This window comes from Phyllostomus discolor, chromosome 3 (genome assembly GCF_004126475.2).
Source record: "Phyllostomus discolor isolate MPI-MPIP mPhyDis1 chromosome 3, mPhyDis1.pri.v3, whole genome shotgun sequence".
In the NCBI taxonomy this organism is placed as follows: Eukaryota; Metazoa; Chordata; class Mammalia; order Chiroptera; family Phyllostomidae; genus Phyllostomus; species Phyllostomus discolor.
The window spans coordinates 29,483,339-29,496,500 of record NC_040905.2 but is presented as its reverse complement, the minus strand read 5'-3'; the positions used below and the strand labels follow the sequence as shown (position 1 = coordinate 29,496,500).

The window sequence follows — 13,162 nt, the reverse complement described above, 5'->3', positions numbered from 1 at the left end:
ACTGAGCTTTCCATCACAGCACAGATTTCTATGGCCGACCATCAGTCATAAAAGGGGGAGAGGTGGACAGTGGGGTCCTTTTTCTGGGAACTGCATGGTCTGATCTCATGGTCCCTAGAGCCCAGGACACTGCCTTGCAGTGAGAGTGGAGGGAGGGTGAGTGGGCACAAGGATGATTTCTCAAGATGGGCTTGGCAGGCAGGCCTCAGAGAAGCCAGTGCTTTCTAGGGAACCTCAGCGACCTGCTGTGGATCAAGATTTGAAGGCTTTCTGGGATACGGTCAACCCGTGGCTGACATCACAAGGGACTGATATGTGCCTTAACTAATATATAGTCAAAGTCGTTGCTTTTCAAAGTCTGGTGCTATGATATATCCTTCTCAGGGAGCCATTCCTGGGATCACAGAACCTGGACAACTAGCATGTTATCAGCATGAGACTGCAGGCAGGAAGGGGAGAGGTGTGGGGCGCCTTGTTCTCATGCAGGGGTGTCGCCTCATTCATTGTTTTAATGTCAGTACTTTAGCCGTAAGAGTTCCCCACCCCCCTGTTCAATAGTTCTATGATATCAACTACAAACAACTAACATTTCTTGAGCATCAGCTGGAACTGGGATCCACCTATTCTCCACCAAGTCCCGACTTTTTCCAGTGCATGATGCTGCCTTCCAGTCTGGTTGCTTCAGGTCAAGGGTTTTGAAATTCATTAGTAAGAAACAAATTTAATTGCAAAATAAATGCATTTCTAAAAACAAATCTCATTTTGACACCAGATTTTAGAAAAGGTGCATAGAGCTAATGATATACATGACCCAATCATACACAGGGCTAATGTAAAACAAGAAACGCCTACCAAGAAGAAGCTAATAGAAAACAGTGCAGACTAAGCAAACTGGGAAAGCACAGTTGGATAAATGAAGATTCAGGAGTAAAATTTTTTTTATTTGTTTATTTTTAGAGGGGAAGGGAGGGAGATAAACAGAGAGAGAGAGAAACATCAATGTGTGGTTGCTGGGGGTTATGGCCTGCAACCCAGGAATGTACCCTGGCTGGGAATCGAACCTGGGACACTTTGGTTCCCAGTCCGCGCTCAATCCACTGAGCTATGCCAGCCAGGGCCAGGAGTAAAATTTTTAATAAGAGTGTGGCCATTTGGGGGGATAGATAAAAATTAAAGAACATTTATGCATGTTAAGGACTAAAATTATTTAAAACACTGGCCTCTCTTCAGGTTTTTAAGTATTTTACCTACATAACTAAAGAAAAAATATTCACAGTATCTGACAAGGTATATTATACAAGCAAAAAGCCTTGTCTAACCTTAATGTCTGAGAATCAGCAATGCCCCCCTCATTTCAGGGAATATTTTTAAGTCGTATTAGGTATTCAAAACATGTGAAGATACTTGCACCTGTATCTAACCAAGATCACAGACTATCTGAAAGTAACTGTGACATAATACCAGAACAAAAGGCCTGTAAAAATGACTAAAGACACCATCAACTGCAGGCTTCTCATGCTATTAGTTATCAATTTCAATAAACACTGTTTCCCCGTTTCTGTGGGTGGGAAATTGGGAGCAGCTTAGCCCGGTGATCATCGGTTGGTCATTTCTGCATTGTTTGTGCAGGTCAGTTCCATTCAGTGTGGGAGGGGACCGTGCAGGGTGTGAGTGGCAGGAGGTGAGGATCCCTGGGCTACCTGGGAAGCTGACTGCCACTCCGTCTAAGGCAGAGGATCAGAGAAGCAGCTTCAGTGGCCTTAATTTTCCTCACACGTTGCCTAGAATATGTTTACAGTATTGAATTAAATTTAATTTCCTAAAATATACTTGGAATCCTAAAGTAATGTAAATACTTAAACCTTAAAAATGTAAAAGCTTAAGTGACATGGAGTAGCAATTAATTTTAAAAGAAATATGAAGACATGCGGCTTTTTCATCCTGCAACAGAACAGGTACAAGCAAAGAGGCAGACATGGTGCATGGGTAACAGCCAGCCTAGTCACTAACTGAGGATTTGGTGTTTTGTTTTGTTTTTAATAAGCATTAATTAGGATTGTAGATAGTACCCAAAAGATCAGTTGCTAATTTTTAGTTCTTCTTTGACCATTCATTCCACAAAATGTTTTTCTCTTTGTCACTGAATGGTAGCAACAACAATAATAATAATGAGAAAAAGGAGAGGAGGGGGAGGAAACAAGAATTTGTAGTTGTAAAGGTAACAACCACCAGCTGCTTCCTGAGTCTTCATGGTCTACTCCTGAATCCCTCCCACTAGTGCCGAACATTCACAAGCCCATCAAATTTTTAAAAATAGACATGCCTCTTAATCCAACACCACCATCCAACTCTAAAATGGCCTTTCTGCCTTTCATAGCTCAGATTCTAGAGACTTTTTCATACTCTCTGACTAATCTCTTTTTCTCTCTCTCCTTGCCACTCTCCGACTTTAACCTCCCCCATGTCACAGAACTCGTTCTTGCTAAAGTCACCAACTGTCTTGTTCCCAAATCTGTTTGACACACTTCTATACCCTAATCTCAGTGACCGCTCTGGTCGCTTGGCCCCTTGACCTTGCCCCTGCACTTACAGAATTCCCCCATCCCTCAGTCTCCTGACCTACGACCTCCTTTGTTTTCCTTCTACAGTCTCCTTGGTGCTCTTTTCTTCCCCAAATCTAGCCTCTCCTATAAAATCAGTGTTCAGGGCTCTCTCCTTGCTCTTTTCTGTTCTCTCCAGCTCTCTCCTGGGATTTAATTACCATTCACATGGTGCTAAGATGTAGAACTCAAGCCTCATTTTCCATATGATCTACCTAACGGGTGTCTTCCTCTTGGGTGTTCCACAGACACCACCATCAGACAGCACAGCCAGAGCCGAATCAGCCCCCTTCCCCCACAGACTTGTTTTGGTTTCTCCCACTGGCACGGCCAGCCCTGAAGGGAGGCTGCACTGTCATTTCCTGGGAGCAACTTTCCCGGACTCTTCACCATCAGGTCGCCACCCCGCTCCTGCCCCACGCGCGCGCGCACACACACACACACACACACACACTGTTCTTTCTTGTGGCAGTCTGTTGTTTTCTTTTATGGACCTTACCATCCCTTGTAACTGGGCATTTCTGCTGTCTTTATTTATTTTGTTACCCAACTAATAAACTCTGAGCTTTAGAAAGATGCACCCTGTCTGCGTTGTCCTGGCAGGCAGTAAATAATCCAGAATCTTTTGTTAAATCTATTTTCTTTGAAGAATATTATTATTCTAGCTTTTTGAAAACTATAAAAATAAGATTTAGCTTTTATTATTTTGCTGCTTGTACTTTAGGAATTCTTATAACACAAATCTAAGTAACAAATAGAAACGTACTCATTGGCCATCCGGATTATGACCGTGTAGTGAACTGTCAGGATCGACAGCACAGAAACCAGAGAAGGAGAAGGGGGCGGCCCTGAGGGAGGAAAGTCATCAGTAAGAATTGACTAGAATGGCAAAAGTGTTTCAGGAGACTTATTTTTTCTAATTTCAATCTAAAAAATCTAACAAAACAATTGAATGGGAACTTTTAGCAAAATGTTTATGTATTCCCTTTCCAGAGAAATGACATTTTTCTTAGGCAAATGTAAATTTAAGTGTAAAAATGTACACTCTCTTAAAGAAAACACTGTCCTTACCTTCTTAATGACTCTAAACTTGCAAACACTTGCACCCCCGCGGTTCCTTCCCACAGCATTCTGTACGCCGACATCGTCGGCTTCACCCGGCTGGCCAGCGACTGTTCCCCAGGAGAGCTGGTCCACATGCTGAATGAACTGTTTGGGAAGTTCGATCAAATTGCAAAGGTGAGTATTGGTGATTTCCTTTTATTTTGAAGATATGTAAAATTATGGCTTACTTTTTTCTGGCTCGTTATGAATGTTTTACTTTATATAAAAAGCATTCTTTAGGAATGTTGTTTGTAAATTAGTTGGATTTGCCACTGAGTCCTGATAAGTTTCAAACCCAAGTCACAGAAATGACACAGCATATAATTAGCACGTTTTCATCAATTTTTAGAACGTCTGCTTATATATAAATCAGCACACATATAATAAACACATTTTAAATGATGAGATTTAATTTGCACATCTCTGCACACTGTGCTATTCTAAGGTTCTTTTTTAGGCATTTTGATGTCCAGCTGTTGAAAACATGGAACCTATTCACCTAGTTGTAACTATCATGTATTCATATTGTTAGTAAGTATCCTGGAAGTACCCGGAAATAGGATGCACACCTTCTCCCTAAGCCCTTTATTTACTGTTGTCTCATTTTTATCCATTGACCCTTGTGCCACTTAAGAAAAAATTAAGTTCTGTATTTGGCATTTACATGTTCATTCATGAGAGATTTCACAAAGAGGAAATGATGACAAATAATCTATACCACACTAGACCTTACTTACTTATTGGAACTGTTAGGGCTTCTGGTGGGATTATTGATTAAATGTTTTTTATCTGTTAGCCCTTTACTTCTTATAAAACATTTCCAGTTAGCCTAATTCTCTTGCATTGTTCCCAATAAAAAGTACTTCATTATGCTTATTAAGATGTGTTATCTATACATGTGGAAGTGTTGGTCCCAAATTTAGTTACTGAAAGATTTGTTTCACTTTTAAACAACACAGAACGGTCCAACCGAACCTCTTAGGATTAACTCTGGCTTACAGATGTTTTCAGACACTCTCGGGTCCAGTTTCCCACGAAGAGCCTCTGCTGTCCCCCTGACCGTGACAGCTCCCACTGGGGGTTTCAAAAATTAGTGAGAGGATAGCCCTGATTCTTTCCTTTAACAAACCAAGGGAACAGGTTGAGTTTTCTGGGTGCTCCTTTTGTAGGAAAAAATGGTTGAAACATAATGTCTTGAATGTTTGAATCAATAAAAGGTCGTTTTTGTTGGATTCCTTGCTCACGTTATGAAGAAATATCCCAACGTGGCAGGTGCAACGTAGTTCCAGCGTTCACACGGCGCTCTCTCGGCGCACAAGTCTCAGTGTGCAGACTTGCCCTTGTAATAAGGACACCAGTCGTATTCAATCGGGACCCCACCCCACTCCTACATGACCTCATCTTCACTAATTACATCTGCAATGACACTGTTGCTGCATCAGGTCACCTTCATAGGTACCAGGGGTTAGGACTTCAACATATGAACTTGGGGAGCCACAATTTATTACCTACAACAGAGGTCCTCAGTGTGACTTCCTGTTCCTCTCTGATCGATCGTAACAAAGGAATATGTGGGCAGTATCGGAGTCTGGCCCAGGATTGTCAGTCACAGAGGTGGCATGCCTGGGGCACCAGTCCACACTTCATACTCAAATACGTTGGAGTTGTCATAAGCAAACAGCTCAGTCCCTTGAGTGAATACTGTGCAAAGCACATAACTTCAGGCTGAGAAATGTGAAGTCATCGTTGATTTGCCGTTATTTTTTTAAAATGCCATATTGAGGTATAATTGATATACAAAAAGCTATACATGTTTAATATATACAAGTTAATGAGTTTATTGGGGTAGCTATACCCCAATGAAACCGTCACCACAATCTGTGCTATAAACATATACCATTATTTCCTATTATTATTATTATTATTTTGCTATTAAGACACTTAACATGAGATTTGCTTTTTGGCACATCTGTCAGTATACAACACAGTATTGTTACCTGTAGACTCTGTGCTGTGCGGTAGATCTCCAGGACTTAATTCCTCTTGTATAACTGAAATTTTGTGCCTTTTAACTAAGGCCTGCCTATTGCTCCCTCCCCCTAGACATAGCAACCACTAATGTATTCAAATTTGACTGTTTTGGATTAGTCATGTAAGTAGCATGATGTAGTGTTGTTCTTCTATGTAGGGCTTACTTCACTCAGCCTACCAAATTCAACAGCTCAGTGGAAGGATCCTACACCACCACCAAGTGGGATTTACTCCTGTGACACATGGAGGGTCAACACCAGCAAATTGATATGATACGCCATATTGAGCAAATGAAGGACAAAAATTATGTGATTGTCTCAATATGCAGAAAAGGCATTTGACAAAATTAATCACACTTTCATGATAAAAACTCTCAAATAATAAGGTATAGAAGGAACTTAACACAATAAATTCATATATGAAAAATCCACAGCTGATATCATGCTCAATGGTGAAAAACCAAAAAACTTTCCTTGAAGGCAGGGAACAAGACAGGGACACCTACTCTCACCAATTCTGTTCAGTACAGCACTGCATAGTACTAGAAGGCCTAGACAAAACAAAACAAGAAAAATTAATACAAACATCAAAACAGGAAAGGCAGAAATAAAATTATCTCTGTTCATAGACATGTCCATGTATGTAGAAAACCCTAGAGAATCCACAATAATCCATTAGAAAAAATAAATGGATCCAGTAAAGTTGCAGGATACAAAATCTACCTACAAAAATCAGTTGCATTTGTATATACTAACAATGAACTTTATGAAAAGGAAATCAAGAAAACAATCTCATTTACATTAGTATCAAAAAAAAATAAAATGCTTAGGAACAAATTTAACTGAGTAGGTGAATGACTTCTACACTGAAAAACATTGATAAGAGAAACCTAAAAAGACACAAATCCATGGAAAGACTCCCCATGTTAATGAGTTGGAAAAGTAATATTGTTAAAATGCCCATACCACTTAAAGCTATATACAGACTCAGTGCAATCCTTATCAAAATCTCAATAACATGTTTTATAGAAATAGAAAATAAGCCCTGTCTGGCATAGCTCAGTGGATTGAGCTCGGGCTGGGAACCAAAGTGTCCCAGGTTCAATTCCTAGCCAGGGTACATGCCTGGGTTGCAGGCCATAACCCCCAGCAACCGCACATTGATGTTTCTCTCTCTCTCTCTATCTCCCACCCTTCCCTCCCTAAAAATAAATGAATAAAATAAAAAAAAAAAGAAATAGAAAATAATCCTGACATTGATAAAGAACCACAAAAGACCACATATAGCCAAAGTAATTTTGAGCAAGAAAAACAGAGCGGAAGGCAGCATACTTTTTTAATTGAATTTGCTGAGCTGACATTGGTTCACAAAGTCATACAGGTTTCAATTGTATAACACAACAAAACATCATCTGCACATTGCGTCCTGTGCCCAACACCCCAAGCGAAGTCCCTTTCCATCCCCATTTCCCCCTCCCCCTGCCTTGCATACCTCCACCTGTCTCCCACCCCCTTTTCCTCTGGTTATCACTACACTGTTGTCTGTGTTTATCAGTTTTTACATATATATACACACATATACACATATATGTATACATATTTTATGTACACATATATAAAACTGATAAACACACACACATATATGTTTTTTTGCTTATCCCTTTACCTTCTTTCACCCAGCACCCCCAAGCCCCTCCCCTCTGACACCTGTCAGTCTGTTCCATATATTCATGCCTGTGTTTCTATTTTGTTGATTTCAAAATACATTACAAAGCTACAGCAATCAAAACTGTGCAGACTCCAACCAGCAGAGTCGCCTGTTGTGACTGAAGACGAGAACAAATGCACAGGAGACAGCAATCTTGTGGAGAAAAAGGGGACGGCACGGCCACTCTCTCAAGAAGAGAGCACCCCGACCCTTGCCTAGACAGGCTTTTATTGTTTTTCTCGGGTCTTACAGCAAAGAAGGATTTATTATCTATTACATAGAATATTGTTGCCCACATTTTAGGTACAATCAAGGAAATGAAAATAACAAATGCAGAGGGGAATGGTGGTGAGCTGATTAGCTCCGTCCTTGGGAAAATTCACACAGGCTTTGGAAATTACCTTGAGGACAAACAATACACATCTATGTTTCAGACCAGGGTCGGGGAGTTTTAGCAAGAGCAAGCCATACAGTCTGTATGCATTTTCTAGGCCTGATTCCCATGGGAAAACCTGGTTTGAGGGTCTGACTCCTTGCCCACCACTTCACTTCTGTAGGTTTTCCATACAGAGCTGAGTCACATTTGCCAGACCGAAACAAACCGGTTCTCCACACAAAACAGTATGATACTGGCATAAAAACAGACATACAGATGAATGAAAAGAAGAGAGGACCCAGAAATAAACCCACGCATATACAGTGAACTTATCTTCAATAATAGTGTAGTGCCAAGAATTCACTGTTATTAATATTACAGTTTTCTAGATTCTAGATTCAGAATACAGGATATCTATTTAGGAAATATGAAAAAGTAGCCTTATCAAAAAGTACTTGTTTGCCTTTATATTACTTAAGATGCTGTCATCAGGAAGTGCTGGTGCATCGTCTACAGAGCTGCAGATAAGCATGGAAGTATGCGCTCTCTCCACCCCAGACAGAAATATGCAAAACCTCCTGTACACCTACAACATGATGAAGAACAAAAATATTTTATATTAATTTTATTATTTCAAATTTGTTCAGTTTATACATAAAACTATGTTAGTGTTAAGGAAAAATCTATATTTGGTATATCTTTGGTTTTATTTTTGGTTTTGGATTTTTTATTTTAGTTAAGAGTCTATAAGTCAGTTGAAAAGGTTAGAAGTGGATGTAAGATTGATGCATATGAATGAAGTCAGTCTCCATATTATTACAGAGACAACCCAGCCAAGAAAAATGATGAGTTCGTCTAACTTTATAGTTAACTGGTTTAACCTAAGGTCAGAGTTGTTTTAAATAACTCGACAATAACAAATGGTACCTTATTATATGGTGGAGATGTTTATCAGAAGTTACATGTCTGCAGGCAAGAATCTTCAATATAAATGAAGAAGACAGTGAGCAAGTAGTGGATGACATAGTTCCTAATTCCAGTGGAGTTCTGGTCATCATTTTCTGCCCTGGAAGATTCTTCTCTGCACAGAAAGTTTCATTTCACCATCAGTATTCGGGGCTGTTCAGACTAAGGAGAATGATCCTGTCTGTATAATCTTCTGCTAGTATTAAGTAGAAATCATTCCAGAACATTCAGTGCTTTCCCTTTCATACCCTTTCTCTTATTCACCTCCTTTGGCAAATGGGCATGTGAGTGAGGGTGGCTCATTCTTGGTGGACAGTGAAGGGAAACCCAACTTCTTGCCTTTCTCTCCCCATGAGCCCTACTCACTGTGTCCATAGAACTAGCTCTTGATCACATTCTGTAAGTTTAAATGACTATGTAAGTGCTTAATGCAACTGAAATTCTGTGACTTTTTCTTCTAGGAGAATGAATGTATGAGAATAAAAATTCTAGGGGACTGCTACTACTGTGTGTCTGGACTCCCGATATCGCTCCCTAACCATGCCAAGAATTGTGTGAAAATGGGACTGGATATGTGTGAAGCCATCAAGTAAGTGTAATGCTTAATAAGATCTTCTTTAACAGTTTAGCAAGTTTTAGCTGCAGGTCTCACTTGCCACTGTTTCTATTTATCTGTCTACTGGCATTAAACACATTATTGGACATTTAAATGTAAATGTAGACCCATTTGCTGACATGTGAGTAGCTTGATCCAAAGTAAGACTTCTTTAAGTGTTTTGTATTATTATTATCAGTCCTAGATTTTTTGTAAAACTGATTTAGGAATCTGTAGAAAATGACAGTTTTAGTTTTTTCAAAAGTGATTTTTTAAAAAGTTTAAATGTCTTTTCTAATCTCAAAATGTCTGAAATCTTAGGATCTCACATGATTTCTGACCGACAATATGGCTACACACTAATTGCAAGAAGGAAAGTAGATTTATCAGCAGGCAGCAATTAATATAAAATCAAAGCCCAAAATTACTTCATCTAGTCAAAAATTCTCAGATCTGAGAAATTAGTTTCAGTTTATAGTCATTGTATATGTGTTCTGTGTTATATCTGTAGTTTCTGTTGTTGTAATTCTAGGGAAGATTGGCTTATGTAGAATAACAATTTTTTTAGATTTTATTTTTTTATTTTTAGAGAGGGAAGGGAGGGAGGGAGAGAGAGAGAGAGAGAGAGAGAAACATTAATGTGAGGTTGCTGGGCGTTATGGCCTGCAACCCAGGAATGTACCCTGGCTGGGAATCAAACCTGGGACACTTTGGTTCCCAGCCCACGTAGAATAACATTTTCATTAGAGTTGATAAGTTACAGGGTAAAAGTATCAGTTACAAAGTTAATTTTCATTACCAGCACCATAATGCATCATCCATCTTTAGCAATGGTCTTTGTAGAACCCAGAGTATTCTTGTAAATGATAAAAGCTCTTTGTTGATTTTATGATTAAAAAACTTCAGTTTACTGGATATTTTGATTGCCTATTATAGTCAAGTGATTTTGCCTTGTCTTCCACATATTTTTACTCTGACCAGGGTAGGAATTAAGTGGTCACTGTTCTGTTTCCTTGTCTCAGGGTTACAGTAGATGTGGTTTTACATGAGGAAGCAGCAAGTCAGGCTGCCGCAGGGTTTAGCAACTGGTGTATGTTGGTCATGAGCTCAAATGGACTAAAAGCTGGTGTCCAGGGCAGAATAATGAAGCTTCCACAGCCTCAGCTGAGCCCAGGAGACCTAAGTACTCCATATCCACTAGCTCAGCAGTGATTGCCATAGGCCACTGGGCAGATCCAGGATACGGAGGCAAATGAAAAAAGTGTAATCAAGCAGAGAATTGCGATCAGCGTGGCTTCAGCTACACACATGGAAGTGTGTGGGAATTAACTTTCCTTGCTTCTTCCCGTAAATAAAGCCTTTGTCTTCTTTGATATTTGAAAAACATTTTGTACTTATTTCAAAAGTCATTAACTCTTCCCCACACTATGGGTCTAGATGTAAGTGAATCTAACTATTGGAGCTAATAGATTTTGTCAAATTTATAACCCATGCCTGGAGGCAGCCTCGGTGTTGATTTCAAACCTGAGATGAAACGGATTCTGTTGGAGGAAGGCAGTTTCTTCTGGGTTTCTTTTTTAAATAGATACGGGAAAGATTTTACGAAGGATAAATTTACTTATTATGTGCATCGATAACATTTTGGATTAAACAGCTTGCCCTTTTACTAAAGATTGATTTCTGCTTCTGAATTAACCATTTCCCAGTTCTGTTGTGTTTACTTTATCCCAGCAAGTTGAAGAGCTTTTAGGAGAGAGAATCCTTGGTTCTGATCCACTGGTGGGTCACCAGTTCCTCAGTAATGTCTTTTTTTCTGTTACACCATTCTCATTATGGTAAAATATACATAACATAAATATTGCCCTTTCAATCATTTTTCTGTGTATAATTCAGTGGTATTCATTACACTCAAAATGTTGTGCAGTCATCACCAGTGTCTACTTCCAAAGCTTGTTGTCATCCCAAAGACAAGCTCCATGAAGCAGTAACTCCCCAGACCCCTCTCCCCCAGCCTTTGGTATCCTCTATTCTGCTTTGTGTCTCTATGACTTTGCCTATTCTAGGTATTTCCTTTAAGTGGAATCATACAGTATAGTCCTTTAGTGCACGGCTTATTTCACATAGTTATGTCTTCAAGGTTCATGTACTCTGTGGTATGTGTTAGTAATTAATTTCATTTTATGGTGGAATCATTTTTCATTGCATGTATATATCAGTTCTATTTATCCATTCATCACAGGTACATCAATAGCATGTTATGTGTCCAGAATCTCAGCAATGTTAGCGGATTTGAGGACACTTTCCAGAACTCTTGCTTTTAACTAAACTTAGCTTTGGATCTTACGGAGCGTGTGTCCCCATTATTTTCTACTCCTTGATCGTGGCCTCCACATTCTTCCTCTGTTACAAATCATCCATGTGGCTCATATACAGCTGACAAAGTGATTGTTAATAGGTTGTTTTGTTACACCCTCCCAATAAAGGGCAGACAAAGAAAGGGCATCTCAGCAAATTTCAAAAATTCTTTGTTCTCTGTCACATGCAAGGGAAAGAATTTCATCCCCTTTCATTAAACCATAAGGTGAGGATAAATAAAGGAATTTTAATTTTTTAAGATGGTGACGAGAAAGCTCACACTTGGCACTTGGAATTTTGCCACATTGTCTCAGGTTTTTCTTAAGAACCAGCAACGAGGGCTCGTAAATGTTTGCCACTGTCTTTTCCCTATGTTTGGACGGCCACACGTTCAGCCCCTAGTCCCCTGGTCACTGATGCACCACTGCAGAAGCTCTTCGGCTGCAGATTTGGAATGTTGTCGATGCTTAGAGAGTCTTTTTTCCTGTGATGAGAATGTAAGCTATTCTTAATCAGCAAAGGAGCCTGCAGGACCCTGATGCCGAAGGTCATTAAAGTTCCTCTTCAACTACAAAGTCCATCTATTATGGTTGTAAGCTTTAAGCACTTCAACATTTTTTCAACACATCATAGATTGCATTTGCATGCATTAAAACATTTGGCCAGTGAATTCGTTTGAACCCTGGAACAACTCATTTTCCTACAAAAGACACACAGGACATGGAGATAGTTTTAAAGGGTCAAATTATCAACCAGTCACTTCTGTCAGAATGGCCACTGCGAGTGCCTCGTCTCCCCTTTTTATCTCCTCTTGGCTCTCTGCTGACCATATTTTGGTACTGAAATGCCACAAGGTTGAAACTGTTCTCTCTCTACGACATTAAAATCTTAAGAACAATTACAGGTTTTAGGACAAATTTTTCATCTCCTGAAGACAGAACCAAAGTAAATCCTTCTGAAATCCTTGGGCCCATGAATCAATTTGTATTGAGTGTCTACATTGTCCCCGGCCCTGAGCCCACTGATGGGCACACAAACCACTTGGACAAGTCTGTGTCTTCACGGGGATGACACTCTGAGAGCAGATGGACACAAGCGGCAGTGCTGCCTGCGCTCAGGGAGGTTGGAGCATGTAGGACAGGTTCCTACATCAACCTAGACACAGAGACCAGAAAGCCTCCCTGGGTGAGGACAAAGTCATGCCTAAGTCACAGATAGAAAAACAAGGTAAATTGGTCATGTGACACCCACGCCCTGCCAGGGAAAGGAGGCTCAGGGGCGTGGGAAGCAGAGAGAGGACCTGTTGTGAACAAAGGCCTAGAAGTAAGGACCATACAGGGCCTGGGCAGCTGTAGCACTCACTGCCACTGGAGGGCAGTGTCGGGGGCAGGTCTCCTGTGTCATATAGATGTTGTGGTCCTTCCTGTG

General features: G+C 40.1%; 1 protein-coding gene across 1 annotated transcript in view; it reads left to right on the top strand.

Moving 5' to 3' along the window:
• The window catches only part of ADCY2 (adenylate cyclase 2), a 356,581-nt gene that overhangs the window by 241,016 nt on the left and 102,403 nt on the right, over nucleotides 1-13,162 (top strand). Inside the window, exons 6-7 of the mRNA XM_028526056.2 lie at nucleotides 3,728-3,839; nucleotides 9,246-9,373. Of these exons, the coding sequence (XP_028381857.1) occupies nucleotides 3,728-3,839; nucleotides 9,246-9,373 (240 nt within the window). The remainder of the gene's footprint in view (nucleotides 1-3,727; nucleotides 3,840-9,245; nucleotides 9,374-13,162) is intronic.